At 40.7% G+C, this 23,456-nt stretch overlaps 2 protein-coding genes across 2 annotated transcripts in view; both read right to left on the reverse strand.

Moving 5' to 3' along the window:
- Window positions 1-46: 46 nt before the first annotated feature.
- Window positions 47-7,491, reverse strand: LOC118426931 (glycine receptor subunit alpha-3-like). Its single transcript, XM_035836563.1, has 10 exons — window positions 7,481-7,491; window positions 7,130-7,212; window positions 6,613-6,680; window positions 5,353-5,588; window positions 4,852-4,934; window positions 4,243-4,377; window positions 2,061-2,139; window positions 1,590-1,724; window positions 825-1,008; window positions 47-244 (listed from the first exon to the last, which is right to left on the reverse strand). The coding sequence occupies exons 1-10, from the start codon at window positions 7,489-7,491 to the stop codon at window positions 47-49; spliced, it is 1,212 nt and encodes a 403-aa protein (XP_035692456.1).
- A 3,061-nt stretch (window positions 7,492-10,552) lies between these two features.
- Window positions 10,553-23,456, reverse strand: part of LOC118427777 (glycine receptor subunit alpha-3-like) — a 40,904-nt gene continuing 28,000 nt past the window's right edge. Inside the window, exons 2-11 of the mRNA XM_035837705.1 lie at window positions 22,399-22,441; window positions 21,109-21,194; window positions 19,710-19,777; window positions 19,241-19,461; window positions 17,774-17,856; window positions 15,766-15,897; window positions 15,475-15,553; window positions 14,127-14,261; window positions 12,581-12,761; window positions 10,553-12,180 (exon numbers count right to left, since the gene is read on the reverse strand). Coding sequence (XP_035693598.1) covers window positions 11,947-12,180; window positions 12,581-12,761; window positions 14,127-14,261; window positions 15,475-15,553; window positions 15,766-15,897; window positions 17,774-17,856; window positions 19,241-19,461; window positions 19,710-19,777; window positions 21,109-21,194; window positions 22,399-22,441 — 1,262 coding nt within the window. The 3' untranslated portion in view covers window positions 10,553-11,946. The remainder of the gene's footprint in view (window positions 12,181-12,580; window positions 12,762-14,126; window positions 14,262-15,474; window positions 15,554-15,765; window positions 15,898-17,773; window positions 17,857-19,240; window positions 19,462-19,709; window positions 19,778-21,108; window positions 21,195-22,398; window positions 22,442-23,456) is intronic.

The raw sequence follows: 23,456 nt of genomic DNA on the forward strand, positions 1-23,456 counted from the left end.
GCGCATGCGTATGTGGGATCCCTGAATAGGCCTATTAACTTGTCTTTCACATGACGTATTTACACCAGAACGCGATGTTGAAGACCAGGAAGAGTGTCGGGAAGAGGATTCTGGACACGACGTCCATTTTGCTCGCCAGATTGACGTGGATGCTGATGACGTCATCGGCGGCCATCTTGTCATGTCGCTCTTGTGCCACGCTCCACTCCGGAACATCATTGTGGTTTGGTTCTTTCATTGTTATCTGAAAAGAGTCAAGCCAAGTTGCATAACGTTGCAGCAGACAACTTTTCAGTGACCGTCTGTCACATTTCTCAGGGCAAAACTGACTTCGATAGTATCAATTCGTATGTGACAAACGTCTTACCACTGCACAGCGACACCTAGCTGCAGTACAAAGTAGAATCAGCCTTTATTGTCCTGAACAAGGCGACAGACGGTCACCGAAACTGGGATGCCTTGCTAAATAAAGGCCATGCAAATGCAGTAACGTTATAACCGTTATAATAAAAAAAAATCTCTGATATTTGTATTGGATGAAAATGTCTTTGTATTACAGTCAAACAAGTGGCTAGTTCAGGTAAGCGAGAAACATATTCTGAGGGACAACCAAACAGTGACCACAATGAGCGGGCCTATTACATTTAAAATGGTCATTAGTGAAGATACAGCGGGCACACAATCATCATCATCAGTTGACCTATCGTCGGGGTTATACCAGCCTTTACAGGTGACATACCCTTTCGTTAGCTAATACAAGACGGGTGACTGATGTAAGTCACCATGCGATATGGGTACAAACCGTAATTAGAAACCTTACCTACCTTGACAAGTTGCGGTACGGCTAGGGCGGCCTTGTTATCGTAGCGAAGTAGACGCCCCAGCGGCCCTGTGAACCTCGATCGTCGCCTGAAGACGTAGTGAACCAAGGCGAACTCCACCACGGTGGAGAACACGAACACCGCGCAGGTCAGCATGTAGATGTCGATGGCTCGTGTGTACGACAGTCTAGGGAGAAATCATATGGGATATTGTACTTTTAGACACAACGTTACTACTTCACAGCCTCTTTGTTTCACCAACATACGATTCCATGAAATGCAAATAGTAAATAACCCTTTGTGAGCGTTGTGCAATTTTCTCAATATCTGAAAACATCCAATTTTACAATCTTCTCGCAGCGCTCTAGTAGAGTGTTTGACTCTGAAACTACATCATGCGATAAAACAAAGAGGCTTACAATCTATTTCATATAAAACCTACGTTCCATCAAATCAGATTATTCTTCATCGGAGATTCGTGCTTTTCCTTCCTTAATTTTGTAACGTTATCAATCGAAAACAAAGATTTATCCCAATGCCACCAACATCACCTGGGACTAAAATAAAAAGAGAAGGGAGAATGTAGAGTTACACAATGCTCTGATCAGTTAGAGTATAAACGAACCTTGTTACATAATCATACCCTTTATCAAACTTGACCTTTTGGCGAACTTGATGTCGACTTTACACACGATGTGTGTGAAACCCTAACAGCCTTATTCTACCAGCTACGAAAATACAGTTTGACTCTGCAGTTCACGGCAGTACCTCGGTGTGGCGCCGTTAGAGTAGCTGGAGAGAGTTATGGAAGCCAGCATGGTGGTGATGCCGAGCGCGACCCGGGCAGGCACGCTGTCCGGACTGATCCAGAACGACATCCAGGACAGGATCACCAGGAATATGCTGAAATTGATGATAGTAAGGATTGAATCAATGTCATAATTAGTGTCTCTTACAGACACATATACAGAGACACAGACAGACACACGCGCGCGCGCACACACACAAAACATGCATTCATACACTCATTGACGTATTCCCGAATACAAATACAGACGTTCACACACTCAAATACATGTATATATGCATAAAATCAAAACAATGTTATCTTTATTCCTACTTTGTCTAGTGCTTTGCACATCAAAAGTGATAGATGAAAACAATACTCTCTCTTCTAGAAAGAAAATTACCACGTGCAAGAATCGACATGTACAAATGCTCTAGATAACCATCTCCTACCATGGTAGAAACGCCTGTAGAATGTAGTGTTCGAAGCGACGGGACAGGATAAAGGTGGCTTTGACACAAGAAAACGTGCCTGTAAAAGTAGAAGAAAGAAAGGTAATATTTGCAAGCAAATACAGAATGTTACCTTCACATGTTGTAGTCTAACACTGGCAACTGTTTTGTTCATTCTTATTTGAACACATTTCTAAATGTAGTGACCCGAGCCCCTCTAGAACTGACATTGCTACATTGTGTAACCGAACACCACATGGTGCCTGCTACTTTACCGGTTACCATGGTGACAGCCGTCTGGTCCATGTCGTTAATTGACCTTATTTGTGCGGAGAAGAAGAAGAAGAAGAAACAAAGCAAAAACAATATGTTCCCTTCTGTGAAGGTAACATAAAAAACACAAGGATGCATCAACCCCTTCGAGGGATATCCTGCAGTTCCGGAACAAGCAGCTAGGGGTTCGAACATATGTCCCTTCCTTGCGTACACAAGACTATCTATAATTTAGTGACTATAACGTTACATCCTTCAGATCAAAACGTAATATCAGCAAATCAGTAAAACAGTACTATAGTAAGCAGCTGGGGAGTCAAAAAGGTATTTGTCGAAAGAGAATCTATTCAGGTATGATCGAGCTATCGTGTTTACACACTCGCACACATGAACGCTGCCTAAAACATAACCTTCAGACGAAGGTTAAAGGTGTCCAATATGTCCATGAGGGCTTTCAAGGGTACAAGTAGATATGATCTGAATGCATTAGAATTTCCATGATAAACAATACTATTCCGGTGGTCCCGGTATAGCGATAAATCCGAACTTAAAAGCTGACTCAGGAAGTGGGACATGTCCTTGGTGCTGAAGGGATATCTAGAGGTCATGCTGCACTTATCGCTCATATTAAATATACCTTTCCATTTCTCCTTGCTCGTATATTCATCAAAGCATGGCTTGATTTAACGTTATATAAAAATAGAGCTAAATGTATCCATGCTTTAGTTTCTTGGTACCGTTTTGTTCTTGTGCCCGTGGATGTACATGTGTCTGATTTGTGTGCCTGTGGATGGATTCTTACGATATTCGGTGGATGAATAGGCGTTGAAAAAACAAAATTCAAGAAGTATGACATTGGGCATACTAGCGTTTTTCTACGGTATTGCAGCGGAAGTGTCGTTTTTGCTATCTGGGGTGTTCTGGACATGCTGTGGTAGTGGGAGTGATTTTCGAGTGGTAGACAGCTGTTGGGTCAGAGAGTAAGTGGTGTAGGTTCATTCCCCCTGGTAGCTTTTATGAGCTTTATTCAAAACTTAAAAAAGAATATCTCATTTATGAATAGTATCCCTTGTCAGGCTTTGTGTATCAGGGCAAACTTTGGGATAGTATAATGGTAAGACATTTGATGATTGAACATCTTTGAATAAAATTAACAATACTTTTCTTAACTTTATTACCTTTGCCAGAATGGCTAAGGTTATGTTTTAGGCTTGTGAGTCTGTGTGTCTGTGTGTGTGTGTGTGTGTGTTAACAGCATAACTCGAGAAGCCTTTGATGGATCCCAATGATATTTGGTAGGTGGGTAGAGGTCGGGAAAACGAAGGTCAAGTTCGATAATGGGCCCCCTAGCGGCTTGCTAAGGTACTGCAGCAGAACCTCAATTTTTTATATCTCGTGTTCTGGACATGCTGTGGTCATGATTTTTGACTGGTAGATAGCCCTTGGGGCAGAGAGTAAGTGCTGTGAGTTTGGACCCCCTAGCGGCTTGTTTGGAACTGCAGGCGCCGGTTTCCTTTCAAACTTTGGACGAGAGTAACTCTACAACGTGTTGACGGATCGTCATTATTTTTGGTATGTAGATAGAATGAGTGATGACTTACATAATGATATATTAATTATGCAAATCAACAGCTGATTTGCATAATTAATGAGGAAAATTTATAAATCCACTGCATTCCATGATAGGACTTTCAAACTTGTTACATATGTAGCTGGGAAGGAGAGAAAAGTCGATGGATATCAATTATGCAAATGATGGCCTCATTTGCATAATTAATGAGAAAATATGAACATGTTGACAGATCATCATGTCTTTTGGTATGTTTTTCCATTTGCTTTTGGTCAAAAGTACTACCCCACTACACGATCAAAACACGTCACGCTAGACTAGAACTCTTAAAAGACTTACCAGTGAGGTATTTGACGTCACATTGAAAAGACTTCCAATCTCCCAGATCGTACTCAGGTAACCGGATGTTGCTGTTGATCTCCAGAGGTTCCGGTTCCGCCCATTCCAGGGAAAGATCGTCGGTGGTGTACCCGTCTGACAGGATATTAGAAAACATAACTTGTTAAATGTTACCTTCCGACCGTCCGTCTGATGCCATTGTCTTACACAATTTCATATCCATAATTATCATTGTTTGTTTGTTTGTTTGTTTGTTGAACCTTTGTTTATTCATAAAAGCTCAAATTGGCCAGCAGGCCGCTTTTCATTGAGGTCATGAGAGAAGAGGTTAGGGTCAGAAAAAATAGGTACAGGTTACACCATTTAAAGTCCTACTAATTCTACACACATATCTCATACATACATGGTACAAAATACATAATACTAGTTAGTGACAGCTGCTGCATGATTAGAGTCCGTTCGAATTCGTTTTTGGTCGTTTCTGTTACTTTAAGAGTTTCTTGATTAAGAGTTAGGGCTGTATGTCTGGCGGTAGACTGTTCCATCTGATGTTAGGTCCCCGGTTGGCTATGAGATAACTGATTTCATTACACTCGTGATGATACTCACAGCTCTCCATCTGGATTCCACAACGCTGGGTATCAAACGGGAACGTTTGAAAGTTCATCGGACAGGACAGTAGAAATGACAACCTGTGGAAAGAAAACGCAGAAAGATTGAGAAATCTACGGTGTACATTACATAACATTACTTTTTTGTTTATCTGTGATTTCACGGAGGTGCTGTAATAGATTTGTGTGTTCGTTTGTTTGTATTGGTGTGCGTCTGCAGTTATTTGAATATTACAGAGTGGAAGTTGAAGTGGTGTGATAGGATACCTGGACATTTAGAAGTAAATTTTGGCTCGGGTCCAATGGTGTTCTAGTGGAGAGCAAGAGTGACTGTTGGCTACACCCACAATTGTCAGATCGTTAGGTGGGGCTCTAACTCCTTAGAGCTTGTCTTGACGATGTTCAATCAATTGTATCAGGCTTGGACAAGGGCAAAAACCTTTGAAGAGAATTAGACAAACAAAATGTTGCTGATTTTGCTCAGCGCCCCTGCCCTTACTTCCGTGTAAATAAGATATCCCCGCTCGGGTAGATCCGGATGAGCGTGGTGTGTTCCTTCCCCTCCGGATAGGCGGCGCCCTTGCCGTTCTCAAAGAAGACGTCCGGAACCCAGAGATCCGCCAGGGCCGACTCGTCCAGGGTGACGAACGGTTGCGTCACTTCCGGTTCGAAATTCCCATAGCGCAGGCGCGGGTCGTTCCATCTTTGCCGGAGGAAGAAGATGAGTTTGTAATCCTGGATTGAAACGTCACAAATGGGGAAACAGTGTTACTGGTCTACTTAAATTTAAACAACATACACACAACTCAAGTTCAATTAGCTTGGGGGAGCTTTCGAGACGAACTCTGTATCTTTGTCAACCCACGTCACCTGGTACATGCACGTGGTCATCATGATGCGGGATGAACAAGAATATAGTTTTGGCCACACCACATAAATGCTATGATGATTAGTATTATAAGAGTGGTAGCCTAGTATCACTTCATGATCAGCTACACTCAAGGCTATCACATTGATGAAGTCACTTCTACAACTGTCCAAATTGTCACTTCTGCAAGAATACTCAAGGCTGCTTCACGACATATCATCCCATTTTCGGTATTTTCTTGTGGACCGAAATGAAACGAACATTATTTCTATCTCTATCTGGCGTCATGTATTAACTTGCATTTGTTGTATCAGGCCGCATATCAGTAGAATATAGGTTTGAAACAAATTGGACAGAATGAGGTCAGTTCAAAGTCATTCTAAAAGGAGAAACTCTTGGTTGAACATGCGTGCGAATAAAGCTCTTGGTATAATCAAAGGGAAGGCCATTACAGGTAGCTGTAATAGAAAGGCAATCACATCTTCATAATCAATAGTCCTGTCACATTAGTCCAAGGAGATCAATAGTACTTGACCTTGAAAGTCGTCCCAATCATTTTGCTCAGAGGTTTACAAAGAAGGAAAGAAAAGCCGATACATGTCCTTGGTACTGACAGGGCACCTAAGAGTCATGTAGTGGTTATCTCTCGATACCGAATATCCATAACTAGCTATAGCTAACTCATTCTGTCTCTTTTCGTGTGTTCATTCTTCCATACCGCATAGAAACAGAAAGCCGTACATGTGCCACACAATTTTATGTTGTTCTCAATAAAGGCTTACAGCAAGAGAGAGAGAGAGAGAGAGAGAGAGAGAGAGAGAGAGAGAGAGAGAGACTAGATAAACAATACCGCCATTTTTCATGGAGGTGGTGATACTAACTGTGACTTACCATTTCTGAGTCAGATATGGAACTCAGACCATTCACGTACATCTGAACTATGACTCTTACGTTGGAGCCTGCAATACATACAATATGGAACTTTGTTACGTTTTACTCGTACGAGGTACATCGACCGTTTTACATGTATACCTGCCGATTTGGCAAGAGCTAATGACCATTCTACATGGGCTACTGGTATCTACATGTGAAATAATCCCTAAATTTTTCATACTATCTTATGCTACCGGAACCTTTGAGATTAGCAATGTTAAGAGGTGGCGATGAACAAGTTCTGACGGCCTGTACTCATCAGGGGAACACCTGTCAGGCTTTTCATAATTTTTTTTCAGTCCGTGGAAAGAAACTGTTGCTTTTGAAGGAATTTACAGATAAATGTTACTCTTCAAGGGCTTTGGAACTCCAGTATAACAAAATACATGCTGATTAAAACTGTCAACATGACATCCCAACATTGAAATTATACATTTTCAGGTTACACACATTCAGATCAAAGTGTTGTATTTACCTCGGAAGTTTGGGCGGAATCTCTTGTCATATTTCGTCAGGAGGTCATACAAAGCGAATGTTCCCGTCTTGTTCTGTATAGGCCTGGATGTCCATGACAATCATCGTTTTAATGTGACGTTAGAAAGATATTAAAGTTATATATGAATATATATGAACGTTATTTCTTATAAAGGCTGCTAGTAGCAGTGCTAAAATATAGATTACGTTTAGAAGGCATGGAAACGTAAACGATAGAGCGCGGTATTCTTACTGAACTGCCATAATCTAATTTATACGAAATTGTACGTATTACGAAATATCTATATCCCACACCACACATCCTTACTACTTCAGAAAGATTGGTATTTACCTGTTTTCCATCGCTGATGTGACGTTGTGATGATCTGTAATGTTGTTAAAAGACAACCATAAGAAATACTACTAGTAATTTGACCACGTCGCTTCAAGATTAAATATCACTCTACACAGAAGCTTGCTTTCTGTTAGGTGGGGGGGATTTGTGCGGGCATACAGAATTATGATATTACAAACATGATATTGAGTTCAACGCAAAGCGACTATTGTTATACAGCTATTAGTGCCCATGCTTTTTGTTACAATTACACACACACACAGACAAACACATACACACACACACACACACACACACACACACACACACAAGCGCACGCACACGTACACACACGTACGCATACACACACGCACTAATGTACACGTATCAATTTCTTATTTATATCATCTTTTTTAATTCTATTCTAACAGTTTCAATTTTAGTCATTTTAACTCTGAAGCCATATTGGTTATATTCATAAAACACTATGATCAAAATTGACGATCTATCGTAGCCTTCCTCTGCTGATGCTGATTGTATATTTGTGTTTACGAGCTTACCTTCTGACGCCAAGTTTAGTGCCTACATAAAGATAATAAGGCTTCAAAGTCACGTAAGTTACCTTGTAAATCTGCCGCAGCTGCCTGTGATAAGAGGGTAAGGCACAAGACGAACAGCATTTTCTTCAACAGTCGGCACGCAAGTCTTCAGCTCTCTCTGGATAGGAAAGCGCACGTCGGTTTGAAAAGGTGGTATCTCACTGAACTTTGGGCACAGGTGCGGCACTGCGGAGTTCCTTCACTGCGGCACTGTTGTGTTATTTTCGACGATTCTTTAAAATAATATAGATAACTGTCATTGCGTAATACGTAAAAGCATGGCTTCGAAGACAACAAAATACACAAAACGAAAGAAAATTCGTTTATTTATCTCTGAAATTCGTAGAGTAATCTTTCGAACCCCGCAGTGTCGCACCGGTGCCCCAAGTGCAGTGAGATACCACCTAAAGAGCCGAATGTCTCATTTGCATATTGAAAAACACAAACCCATTAGAAAGATTATCAAAAATGATGTACAGAATGACTTTTGCTACCAAAATGTGAACACAAAGCCATACACAGGGTGCCTTGCTTTCTTATCCGTTGTGTTTATTTGAATACATAATAACAGATGTCAGTGTTTGCGCCTCTAGCGTTACGGGCCTGACAAAAAAAGTTCCTTGCGGGTTGTGTTTCAAAATGGAACCTTTTGTTATCAGCGGTGTAACCCACACTCTGAAGAAAGGCGATCACAAAAACACTCAGCATCCGCAGACAAAGTGTTCGTTTAGATCCATGAAACATTAACATCTCTCTTAAAAGACAACTATGCAATAGTAAAGAGGCAATGCTTGTTGATAGGGTTAAGTAGTCGTTTTTGCCTTGTCAGCCAAATGAAACGAAAGTATGCAAAGCCGGACGGGTCTTGTTCTTTGATACAGTCATACTGTCAGGAAGTGTGTATTGTGTGATTTTGTATCCCACATGCATATCATGTATATCGCGTAAAGCCGCAACTTTTGTATACAAAATTAGTTCTTTTGTCGCAACATTGTGCGAAATTTCTTAGGCTTTCGCACACATACTGAGTATGCAATTAGTAGCTCAAACGCCCAGATAACATTTCATCTGAATTACTTGAAGTGAAAAGGCATATCGTCACTTACCTGATTTTCTATGTACTGCTCTTCAAACGCCAAACTTGTAACGTTACTCAATCTACGTGCTCTTTTGAGGAAATCCTATTTGATACGCACTTTGCATCACCTGATATGTGAAACATAAGATTTCACTTCCTTCTTCCGCACAGCTTTGAGTGGTCGGCGTATTCTGACACCGACTCGCGTGTCACTGTCAATATGAAGCCCCTTTCAAATAAATCAATACTGGTTTTGATTTGGTCAGATTATGGGTTGTGTATTAGCCTCCTTCGCAGACTTCGCTAGCTATGTTGATTTGATTATATGGATGACATCCTCTTGGAACTCCAACACTGATGCAAGCATGCGAAAAAAAAGTTTGGCCAAAAATGAAAGTTGTCTTTGATATGGAATGTAGGTGGTCAGGAAGGTTGAACAAATGACTGAATGTAAGGAATATGGTATACCAAACAATAGATGCTTCATTTTAGTGCTTTTCAGATCTTATTCCTTGGAATTGTTGGCATCGGCATTTTATGATATTAGTATACTTTTCCCGATATTTTTGTGCAACCTAAGGCATATATTTGCTCATTTTGCAGCTACTTTGTACGATATTTTGTATGGTTCAAACTTTTTTTCTTTGCAAACGTTCGAAAATTGATGCGTGATCCATATAATCAACGTGGCCTTAGTCCTGTTAGAAGTCTGAGACGGGGCTAATCAAGTATGCACTTATTCTAATTGTGACCCCGATGTTGGTATTAAATGTTACACGAAAACATCAATATTTGATGACATCCTTTTGAATAATTGATGCTTGAATGATTTTTTTTTCGATGACGATGACGATTTTACTTGCTGTGTGCAACATGTTGGATGGGTAAAATCACAAAAAAAGCATCGTAAAAATTGATATCGTTCCATAGAGGGTGATAAAACTTTTACAAGTGTACTTGTGAATAATTTCATCAGGTAGGCAACTGACCGAGTATCAAAGTTACTTATTTATTCACAACTAAGGAGTTATATGACAACGAAGTTTCGGTGACCGTCTTCTGTTCATTATATTGACTGGTTCTACTCCGAGGTGTCGTTGCTGTCATAAATTTACAAGTTTATTTTCTCTTCTACAAGTTCAATTATGCAATGATAAACTTGTTTGTTCTGGAAAATTAAAAAAAGTTACTTCGTTTCCAAACAAAGTCATTTCCCCATATCTAACGTCTATTTTGCTGAAGGCTCTACAAGTGTGCTCACTGATTCAACTGCGCATGCGTAGGTCAAAGTTGAAGGAACAAAACAGAAACAGAAACAAAATGCGTCTGGGCGTTGTTATGTAAACCAACCTACGGAGTATTTATGTATATGGACACGTATAAACCACGGTCGAGAAATTGGCTTTTTTACATGTCAGAGGGCCTTCAACTTTGACCTGCGCATGTGCAGTTGGATCCGTGAACATGCTTATTAGTACAGATGCTACAAATACTCTTTTGATTGATAAGGTCTCGTGGCCTTTTTACACCGTTGGGACAGCTGGACACGTCCTTCCGTCCACTGTGTCCTGGATTCGGTATTGGAATATCGAGCCCATCCCTCTTCTTCCACCACGCGTGCCTTTGATACACCCACTCAAACTCTCCATCTGGTAATTGGGGGTATGAATTTTGGCGACAGCCGATAGTTATAAAATCATATCTCAAGAAGAGCTGACACGATATATAATCCACAGGGGCATCGAACAGCAGGCCACTCGGTACATTTGAAAAATGATCATACGCAAGTTTATTAATTCCTATTGCAATAGATGGATTCTGACAATGGTCATCACCAAAAGTGGAATATTTACTGTGAAATTCATTCGCCAGTTACCAGATGCGAAAACTGTCGTATAAAGCACAGCGATCTGTCCGTAACAGTTTTTTTTTTCTCTAACACCAATTTTCCATTAAAGGCGCGGCCACATATGTCATAGGACGTCGTAAAATTTTGATGTCGTGCGATTTTAAAGAAGGCTGTGACACTGAACCAACCACCGACCAGGCTGTAAGATAATATTTTCGGTAACAAGATATGAATTTTGTGTAACATGTACAGGACAATCTCAAGAATTTCCTCAGTATACGATCGCACGACGATCGCTCGACAATCGTACGACGAATGTGACTAGGCCATATGGAAGTGTCTTGAGACGGTAGATACTAATCTAAGATATGTAAAAGCGTTTCTGGTCCTGTCCAGTGTTGATAAACGTGGCTGCAAGTTGGTGCTGCATCGAAGTATGCAGAGGTAGAATTCTATCTTACAGGCGTTGCTTATCAATATATGTTGACGGTTTCACTTGCAGTTGTAAGGAATAATACAGTAGTCGTTATCCGCAGAAGAAAAATGTCTCACTGTTGTCCTGTTTTCACTTTTCATTGTGTCCTTTTGTTACTATAAAGTCGTCATGGTCACAATGTCTGGATACCATGAGTCGCCCAACAAAACGTCAAAGGCCACGTGATGTATATTATGCAGGCATAAGTAGTCTGGTATCGCTATCATTCGTCATTAATACGGTAGCCTACAAGTACAAATGCGTCCGTCCGCACGGCGTCAAGGTTGTACCTTTGGGCTATCGTTCATTCATGTTAGTCGCCAGTTTCTCTGTGGTAGGCGTACTTTTCGACTGTTTCACGTTGCTCACGAGCCCTGTCTCAGGGCGTACTACCCCTCAAGATGTACAACTCCGCAAGACGCACGACTCCTCAATATATTTCACTCCTCAAAGACGCACGACTCCGTAAAGACGTACGGATCCTCAGGCGTCATACGCCGTACTATACACCAGCCAGTAGACACTGTTGAAGAAGAAGAAGAGGCCCGGGAAGAGGAATCTGGAGATGATGTCCATCCTGCGCGCGAAGTTCTGGTGCAGTTTGGAGACGTCCTCCTGTGTCATCCTGGCGCGCGGCTGCAGCTGTCCGTTCACCAACTGGGGGTTGCTGGGATTGATGTAGCTGGTTTCCGGTGTCGTCCCCGCTGCCGGAACTTGCTGTACGCACAACAAAGGAAAAAAAGCAAACAGTGTAAGCAGTAGCAGTAAAATGGGTATAGAAAACACTTTGCATGCGGTATTATAATAGTTTCTGGACTGAGTCATAGAAATTATTTAATAAAAATGGTTAATACTGTTTCTCTGCTTAACATTCATCACTGCACTACAGCTACTGCATTCGGTTCACAGGGACACATAATCGATACTTAATTAAGCTCCTGAAAAATCTGCTTTAGGTAGAAGGGACTTTGGTTAACCAAATTCACCCTAACCCTAACACTGACTTTAACTCTAACCCTCGATCTCAAAATGCACGCACTTGCGGTACCCGACGGAGCCAACACATGGTGGAGAAAGGAAATTTGGCACGACATCGGAAAAGCTCTATAGATCTCACCTGTGGAGGTTGGTTGGAGGTGCTGGGGAACTTATTTCTGCAGAAGACTCTGCGCACGATTCTGGAGAACTTGGTCTGCCGCCTGAAGATGTAATGGGACACCGAGAATTCCACCAACGCGGCGAAGACGAACACCGAGCACGCCAGCATCCAGATGTCTATAGCTCGGATATAGGAGTTTCTGAGGAGAACACAGGAAAGGAGACTCGAGTTCAAACACATAAGAGGGGGACCAATAAGTTCGCGGCCTCAATTAGAAATAAGGTGCACAGGCAAAATTTTGGGGCATGTTTATGAGGTATAGAGCCTTTGGTGAATGCAAATCATATGCATTGCGACTTTGCTATTTTTTCCGAATTTCAAAAACTTCCGCCATTTGCAAAATAGCGCAAATTTGCGCAATCCATACAATTCTCTTTTTGCAAATTTGCGCAATCCATACAATTATCTTTGCTTTACACTCGTTCTCATTGAAATGTCGAAAATTGCATTTTTTTGGTCGAAAAATAAATCGGCTTTATTTTCAGTGAAAACTACCTGTTTGTTTAGGAAAATTCCTCTTCTAACCAAAGCAAAAAATGGCAACTTATTATTTTCGGGCCCATTGGTAATACATTACAGGGTAGGTAACAAACGTTACCGGTAACGTTTTTTCCACTGTCAACTTTACCCTGTTTTCTTCTAAAGGACTTACCTTATTGGCTACATCATTTAGGTATAAGTGGATGTCCCAAGGAACATTTGAAAAGTGGGCAGATTTTTTACACCAGGTCAAATAGAAAGCTTAGACAGCATCGAACAATGGTAACGTTTGTTACAGTTATTTCTGTACAACATTTTGTTAAGCAATGTAGGATACAAATGACAGTCAACAACCCTTTCTTGTTTCTTTAGGAAGCCAGAAAAACTGTACAGCGTTACAAAAATGGTCATTTCTAGTCTTATACGTGGATAATAAAACCGTGGCAACCATCGTACTCCTGGTGGTAACGTTTGTTACAGAATCTGGCGACAGGCATAAACCACCTCACACAGCCTCCAAGATTAGTGACAGGAGCGATCTGACGTGATCGGGCAGAGGGCCTTGGTAGCTGGTTTCACCTGTCGAATAATTATTCTGGGAACTGAATTGTTACATTTTTGGCTACTATTTGAATTCTTCGTTTCTTCTCAGGCGACAGCCATTTCTTAGGGTGTGAAATCCGACCCCTGGCTATAATAACCGTCTAAGCCATCAATCAATACGAATGTTGTTGTGCATCTTTTGTAAAACATTACAGGGGTTATGGAAAAATGAAGGAACCAGTGATGTTGTTTATAATTTTCTCCATATCAAGCCGTAAAGTCAGGCGACAGCATTTCGACATTTGAATGAGAACGAGCCTTTAATCATTGTGGATGCATATGTACATTGTTTTTTAACCCAGTGGCAACGCTGCGACTCACAAATGGACCCCGCGGGGAAAAAAAAGAAAAGTTGGTGTACTTTATTAGGTAATTTAGCCCCCACAACAGCCGTTCATCCAATGAGAGAGCTGGTACAGACCTGGGTGTGCTGCCGTGAGAGAAGGCGGTGAGAGTTGTTGACGTCAGCACAGTGGTGATACCGAGGGAGATGCGGGCCGGGACCACGTCAGGGTTGATCCAGAACGTCAGCCACGAGATGATGACCAGGAGGATGCTGAAGAACCAAGTCACAATCCCGAAAGCATATGTTAGCTTTTTGCACATTTAAGAAAGATTATCATTTCTGTTTACTTAGTTGTTTCAGTTTCTTTTAACCAGGGTGGCCCACTCTGTTTCTAGTCTAATCATAGCATTCCAGTGAGCCTCTTGTGAATTATTAATTTCCAAGCAGATCTAGTATCATAAGCTGGGGAAGGGGTTTAGCCGGCAAAAGGAGTTCGCGGTGGCTAATTAACTCCTTTTGGCGGCTAGACTCCTTCCCCAGCTTATAATACTATCTTATGCCACCGCAAGATCTGCTTGGGGATTAGTGAATTATTACAATAAGACGTACATACACGTACAAGGAACGTCAATAAAACTTAACAATGCCTACGAAAAAAACCTATGTTTCCGGTAACCCGACCGACCCTAGCAAAAACCTGCCGACATTTAAAAAAACTGAGACATAAAATTTTCTGGATGAAGAAATTCAAAAGAGACATCCTGTATTTGACACTGATGTAAGAATGTGTTAGATACATGTGCTTGTACAATATGCATCTGTTTTGTATGTACAATATATAAACGCTGAAAATAACTGGCCTGCTTAGATTTAGATTGTAAAACTATGTATTTGTTGGATGACTTCATCCAAACTCTAAAACAAAAAGGAGGAAAATGGAGAATCCATAGCTACCGACCGTATTTCGGTTAGGACAGAACAATGATTAAGCAATCTTTTTATCAGATCAGTAAATTAGGAGCTACTGCGTCTTTTTTCATTAGTCTACCAGACTAACTACGACGGCTATAGGAGAATAGTTTGACATGGGAATTTGGCCCCATGGGGTTTCATTTTTCCACTCCGGACAGGGAAGTGTTAACCTTATTACCCTTTTTGCCGAATTTTACGACCGGTACCCCCGTAAGAAGGCCCTGTGGAGGCTATTCATCATATCAAAACGTTACTTTCAACGGTAAGTATAGCGCATGATGATACAATAACGGTGTAACTTTGATAATCTACTAAAAGAATGCCGACGCGTGACTATAAATCGATACAGCCCACAAGGGCTGACAGAGTCCGATAATCGTTACATCCAAACTAGTCCAAACCGACGTGTGGCCGAACACCGTGCACACCTGCGGGACATGTGCAATGATTTTAGATAAAACAAGAAGTATATTACAGACACCCCCGGCGCGATCAATGCAACTGTACATACCTCGGGATGTAGGCTTGAATAAGATAATATCCAAATCGTCGCACCAGCTTGAAGTACGCCTCCGTGCAAGAATAGTTTCCTGTTGAAAATGATAATGAACATTTGTGGAATATTGTGTTATCTAATTGTCACAAATTAGAACATATGGTCTTAAGTCACGGTGGTACATTTTATGGACTTGTCTACGAAGTAACCATTGTTTGACATGTTGAGGTAGCATATAGGGATTTACATTCTTCTCAGTAGTATGTTCTATGACCTTGACCTTTGAACTTTAAAATGACCCCTGACCTGTGAGAACCATATTGTCACACCGCCGTGTTCCCCACTGTTTCAGTTCAAACTCCGGCAAACGGATGCTCAGGTCGATCTCCATTGGCGGTTCGGCCCATTCCAGGACCAGTTCTTCTGTCGTGTGACCGTCTGAAACAGCACAAAAGATACCACACAAAACTGAAAGCTTTCTGCTGCAGTACCTTAGAAGCCTATAATCGAGCGTTTTATTTTCTACCGATGTCTAACCACATAGCCTCTACCAGGCTCCCCAGGCTGCTAGAAAAATAGCAGATATTGGCCCAATAGACAGAAAGCATACCAGACGTTGCAAACTGTACTTCTCGGCCAACCATCTCCTCTGGTGTGTTTTCTGCTTATTTGGCCAATTTCTACTATTTTTCCAGCGACCCAAGGAGCATGGTAGCATATCCCGCAGATCCATTTTCTCGTGTTATGCTGCCCACAAAGAATTATGACAATTCTTCTAATATCTTAGAATACTCATAAGTTCTATGCGATGTTAAGCTAAGCTCACCACATGCTATAACTTCAATATCTGCAAAAAGTAGGCATGCTACCATTCTAAAGCTAGCTATAAGTTCCTACATTGCAACACACTTTCCAAAAAATCAACGGAAATGGACATTGTACTTGTCTTAGCCGATGAGTTATGAGTGAAAATACTTCTCTGACTACATCCATACAAATTAACGCCTACACTTCACCGTGCCTGATATCGATTCCTCCATCACACCTTAGATAATACTGACAGATTTATTGAGCAAGAACTTCTTCCTGGCAGTATCATAACTTACGTCATTATCCAAATGTGCAGGGGCCCTACAGCGTGTATTCATGTAATAATAGCACCGAGTTTGCCCGCGGTACTTTAGTCGTCAATGTCGTCAATCAGATAAAGTTAAAGCAACGCACAATCCAGCACCACGGAGAAAACTTAGCGGAGAGAACGCAGGAGTTATTATTAGTTATCATTGATTTAGCACAGTGGGCGAAAGTGTAATTTTGATTCTGTCTTGACAAGATAAGGCGAATAATAAGGAATGAGGGCAAAATTCCAGTATTAACTGTGATAATTGTGATGATGGTAAAATTTTAGTATTAACTATAATATTCTTGTAAGGAGATATCTGAATGCTATCTGTTTGTAACATGTAGTTCAACAACAGCTTAGGAGAAAACTGTGGTATGCTTAGTCAGTCATTCATTGATCTTCCAAAGTGGTTGTCGTCAATGTCGTCTATCAGATAAAGTTAAAGCAATACATAAATCAGCACCACGGAGAAAACTTGGCAGAGTGAACGCAGGAGTTATTATTAGTTATCATTGATTTAGCACAGTGGGTGAAAGTGTAATTTTGATTCTGTCTTGCAAAGATAAGGCGAATAATAAGGAATGAGAGCAAAATTGCAGTATTAACTATGATAATCGTGTAAGGAGATATCTGAAAGCTGAAATATTTGCAACGTTTAATTTAACCACAAGGCGAAAACTGAGGTATGCTCAGTCAGTAATTAATTGATCTACCAAAGTGGTTTCCGACTTTGGTCTTCGAAAAATACGCCGAGAGGAATGAAGACAAAGTATAACTAACCGATAAGATAATTGTGTGAAGTATTGTACCTCAATATCTGTAACACCAATAAGAAAACTGCGACATACTGAGACTGTGATGCATTGATTTACCATAGTGCTTAATGAAATGATTTTGCTTCTGTATTCAAGTAGCCGGCATATGGTTAAAGCTAGGAGCTTAAAAATCAGATGGGGTCAAATCTTGATTTTCAACCTCCTTGGTTATAAATAAGAAAGGAAACAAAAAACTCATCGGATGCTATTTTAGCACCAAGAAATTGGGAATTTTGACAATTTAAGCACGGGGTATATCGATCTACCATTTGTATTAATGAGATTATTTTATTCTGTCTCACACAAAAAGAACGACAGAATAATGAGGAAAAACTATAAGAAACCGATATAATGACTGTGTAGGGAAATATCTTACAGCTTTCCATTTGGATTCCGCAGCTTTGCGTATCGAACGGGAACATCCGGAAATCCATTGGGCACGATAACAACAACGCCACCCTGCGGATAAGAGTAGAAGTGCAGATGAGACAGTCATGCATCTGTTTTACTTTTGGGTCGGAAAAATGTTGCGTCTATATGAATATTGATGATCGGTAAAAATCGATTTTGTAGCATATATTCTTTATGAAAATGGTGCCATGTACAAATGTAGTAACGATGATATGTCTGCTGTGTTGGATGTGGCATTTCGATTGGTGTCAAATAATGTCTCCACGTCCCGTTTCCGTTAATTGAAATCCATTCCATTTCATTAAACAGCCGGTAAATGAAAATGTGGACAGTCTGGCAAAGTCTACAACTTTCTGTCACTGCCGTCTTTGATGTATCACAGTAACACATCATCAAGATATACGTCAAAGACGTCACTCTATATTGAAACAGAGTGTTCATAGTGCTTAAATGATATAATCAATTATTCATCATTTTCAGAATAACAAAGGAGTCGACATTGAGATGCGTAGATGAAGAATAGATATCCAGGTAATAAGATATGCAAGGTAATAGTTAGTTACTCAAGCAACTGGATGGAATCTGGAAACAGTCAGCAGGCGTTTCAGCATCCACTGTTTTTCGTACGTGACTGAATGAGCATCTGGATTTACCAACTTTCAAACCGAAACTCTGCATGTCAATGAGGTGAAGAAAATTCTGATGCGGTTCAACAGCAGACGAAGTCAAGACAAGGTTCTATGCCAATAAGTTAATTAACGTAGGGAAGAACTTTCTAAGAGTACAAAATTGCAGGTTATTAAGTAATTACTTGACTGTCCTTATTGTATATTTGTAAGTTGTAAGTATTGCCTGCGCCATTGTGTTCTTATCTATAGAATATTGGAATATTTCTAATAAATACGGAATTAAGTAGATGCTGTTTGAAATGCATGCTGACTGATTCTAAATCCCAGAGTAGCTAAGTATTATCTTGTATATCTTATTACCTGGATATCTATCTTCCTTCGACGCATCACTATGATCCTTTGTTATTGTAGATATGATAAATGATTGATTAGATCAATCAAGCACCATGAACGCTCAATTCTTATATAGTGATGTGTTTGGCGTATATCTTGATCATGTGTTACTGTGATATATCAAATACGGTAGTGACAGAAAGTTGTAAACTTTGCCAGACTATCCATGAGCCTGCAAAATGAATAATGAATGAATGTCTGGTTTATTTGCGACAAAACATGTACACAAATATTCATACCATTGTAGCCATACATGACTGAATTGGGGTATGAGACATAGACATCTGTTAAAAAATCCTTTAAATTTCGTTCAACAACGCTACAATAAAAGGTAATGTGCTATTTTTGAACCTGGATGATCTGCATCTGAACTGCACAATGAAGCAAAACAGACAATAAGCAATACTAACTTTTGGCTGAGTAAGATGTCTCCTTGCGGGGAGATCCGCAGCAGTGTGTTGTGATCCCCGCCCTCCCGATAGGCGGCGCCCTTCCCGTTTTTAAAAGAAATGTCCGGGATCCAGATCTCGGCTAACGTGGAGGTACCGAGCGTCAGGCTGGACTTGAAGTCTGTGTAACTTAGGCGTGGATCGTTCCATCTCTGACGTAAATAAAAATTAAGGATGTAGTCCTGGAGGAAAAAGGTGAAATGACTATGAATGTTAATACCATAACGTCATGATATCCGTTGCATATTGTGTTTTAGAATCTGATTATGGAATCAAGTCAGAGTAGCATTCCTGACTATTAAATTACTGTCGATCTTTTCCAAACAAACAATCTACTGTGCTCCTCAGGAAGGAAAATTTCATAATCGCTACATTCATAAAATTATGTATCTTAAGCCTCTGTCTTAGCCGACCATGGGTTTCTACTTACCATGGATGCTTCTGAGACTGAGCTAATGCTGCTGACATACAGTTGAACCTCTACCCAGATTCGAGAAACTGGAAGGGACAAAAATACTACTGAAGGCAATCTCAGCACAAAATACTACGCAAACAAATCTTTAATAGTACAACGTTTCTATTGAACAAGCAAAAAACACTATTAAAATCAAAGTTAGTACAACGTTTCTATTGAACAAGCAAAAAATACAACATAAAACAATCTTAGTACAAATTTTCTATCAAATAAATACAAAAACAGAAACCAATCTTAGTACAAATTTCTATCTAACAACACAAAATACTACGGAAGCCAATCTTAGTACAAATTTCACATTAGAATCATTTTATGAGGGAGACTTCCGATGAAGACTGCCGAAGGACGAAAATAGTCCGAAGTATTTATCGTTATCGAACTAATCTTGGAGTCGTAAGGGCTACCACGCGGGAGATCGAACTCCGTTTTATTGTTTTTCCATTGTGCCCTCCGTGCTGAGACAATAGCTTGAGAGCATGGTATTTATATGGATATACAGCACTAAAAACTCAAGATATAAATCTCCAATATTTAGTTCTATTTCATTAGGCCACAGTGACTTAATTTTATGGATGACATCCTCTAGAGACCCCAAAACTAATACGCGAGGGCGAAAAAAGGGGAAAATCCTTAAAAAGAAAAATGCGGCTAAACCGCAAACATCCAGTCCGTTATCTCCCAGGCTTGGTTTTGGTTTGTCTTATCGTCTACCTCCAGTAAACCTGTAAGATACAATCATCACCATTTCAATAAAGCTTTTATTGCCATTCTTGGAACAGGGGCACTGTGGTCCCATGCCCTGACCGTGTACCCCTTACCCCGTAGAGCAGATCCTCTGGCAAGTATGAAATTCTGATTAACCAGGAATGCTATTGGGTGACATGAGCCACAGTTGTTTTAGAACAGGTGAAAATCAATGCACCCGCGAAGGTCATCAATAAAATTAAGTCAGTGTGGCCTTAGTTCTCTTCCTGAACAACTAATGGCTCACAGTGGTCCTCTCGCTTGTATCAGTATGATGCTTAGTAGACGGCATATTACTACATCGTATGCTGAGACTGTTGAGGTGGTATCTCAGTGTACCTGGGGCACCGGTGCGGCACTGCGGGTTTCGTTTACTGCGGCACTGTTGTATTATTTTCGCCGATTCTTTTATAATATAGATATGCTTATTACGTAAAAGTATGACTTTTAAGGCAACAAAATGCACAAATCGTAAGAAAATTCCTTCTTTACCTCTGAAATTCGTTGAGTAATCTTTAGAACCCTGCATTGCCACACCGGTGTCCCAAGTGCAGTGAGATATCACCTATAGGGTCTTCTCTTCTTTATCTTTCTTTGTTCTTTGTCTTACCTGCGAAGTTTGGCCGTATCCTCTTGTCATAGTGCTGAAGACGTCTGAACAGCATAAATGATGGGATGTGGCCACCTGGTATATCTCTGGTGGATTGTAACAGATGAGTAAACAGACAAACATAAGTCAGACAAGTACACAATGGGTTAATACTTGAAGTTTCATTTTTTCTAGACTGAATTCTCATGTGCGGGTCAACTGCTGTAGGTAATTGTACAGAACCCAGAAAGTCTTTTTTTGTTAAAAATAACAAGAATTTCACAAAACCAGTATCGGGCAAAATCTTACATACATTTTCATACGTAAGCATACATTTCCAAATTTGTTAACAATACATTAAACTATGTGTGAAATTTCACACTTTAAGTTTAGATTTGCACAATTTTGTCGATGGGTGCATGATTAAAGAAAACTCGTTCTTGGTCTCATATGGGTAAAGGCCATTCGTCGATACCGCCCATCTGTCACTGTGTAGGCCCGTGCCCTGTGTCATTATTGGCGTGTTTGTGCGCCTGTCTGACTTTGTTAAGCACGGTCAATACATCACACTCACTTGTCAGCTACTGTGCACACGGGGAAATACATCAATACAAATCCATTTCCTCTTGGCTCTGTTCTATCAATCATACAAACCCCGAGCCTGTGTTACAAAATATCCCGACTTCACGAGCTCAATACTCAGTATTGTCAATAGGACCCTCCCTAATAGATGTGTGGGTACCTGTACGATGTACCGATACAAAACTGTTTTGTTTTGTTGGACCGGTCCAGAAGAACCGGACCTAACAAAAAAATCAGTGGACCGGATGTTGTTGGAACTCCAGTGGGCGTCTTATATTCCACATAACAGAATCCTTTGTAGCAAAATGGACCATTGTTTTAAAGTTCACAGATGATTAGGTCCAAGTTCAGGTCCGGACCTGGACCTGATCATCTGGACCTGGACCGTACCTGTACCTGAATTTTCTGTACTGGTGCTCACCCCTAATTGTTACCATACACCTCTAGCATGACATAACATTTCTCAAAACTACCGGTGCGGCACTGTGGGGTTCGAAGGATTACTAAACGAATTTCAGAGATAAAGAACGAATTTTCTTACATTTTGTGTATTATGTTGTCTTCAGAGTAATACTTTTACGTATTACGCAATATCTATATTATAAAACATCGGCGAAAAATAACAAAATAGTTTCGCAGTGAACAAACCCCGCAGTGCCGCACCGGTTCCTCAAGTGCAGTGAGATACCACCCTTAACACACACCCAACTTGTTTCCTACCCTCCTTACCCGAATTCCAGTGTATAGTTTCTCGACATGTGGGCCGAATTGCCTGGGAAGACAGAAAGGGGAGAGGATTAGAAGCATGCTGTGTTTCTGATGAGAGATTATATCGCTGAGACAGGTTGGCAATTTGTATGGCAAGCACACGCGCGTTAGAAGCTAGCGCGCGTATCCAAAGCCTTTAGGCAACACTTATTTAACGCTTTCGCTAAGTACTGTGGCGGTCAAGCCTGAAAATGCTCCGTGTCAGAAGGTCAGTCGATTTTTCTTGAGTGTCGGCTCTTGTGAGCAAACATGCGCTAGAGAGAAGAACTACTGGCTGCAATGGATAACCTGAAATTAGTAGAATTATTCTCCACAACTACCATTCTTTTGGCTTTGAGGTTGTGCAACTCTGATTGCTGTTACAAGAAGAAGAGAAATTACAATGGGGAATCGTAATTACACTGGACAGGTGGATTGACGTTGAAAGTCAAGGTCGCAAAGGTCACGTGAACTATTACATGGGTGTGAGTTCCTTTAAAGAAACTGAACACTCAAGTTTCATCTGTTGGAGAAAACTTCAAGTAAACTTGAAGCATATGATCGATCTCTAGGGCCAAGGCGGCAGGGGTCACGTGAAAGGTCACTTTACTGCCACCTTACGTTTTCTTGATGCTGTCTCGTAACAGATCAAAGGGGTTGAAAAAAGGGCATAATCACCTTCCCTACACATCTTACCTTTACCATTCCAAGCACACACATTGTTTGCTTAACATTTTCATTATTTGGTACTTTCATCGAAATTTTTGACACGAAAAATCCTAGTTATTTGTGGCAGTGGATGACATGATTAGAGTTTATGCTTTCATCCAAATTACGGCATACCGAATAAGGTCATGTGGATAAGCCAATTGGGTCAATGACTGCGAAGAGGTTCCTAAATAAGGCCGATAATCCATAATTTCCTTGTATTTGATCAAGTACCTGTTTGCACTCCCTGCTTGGATCGAAAGGTTGGATCTAATCATATGGAAAATCCGTTCCGTTTCCGGGCTCCTGTAATTGCGGTTGCCCTACTTGAG

This window comes from Branchiostoma floridae, chromosome 12 (genome assembly GCF_000003815.2).
Source record: "Branchiostoma floridae strain S238N-H82 chromosome 12, Bfl_VNyyK, whole genome shotgun sequence".
NCBI lineage: Eukaryota > Metazoa > Chordata > Leptocardii > Amphioxiformes > Branchiostomatidae > Branchiostoma > Branchiostoma floridae.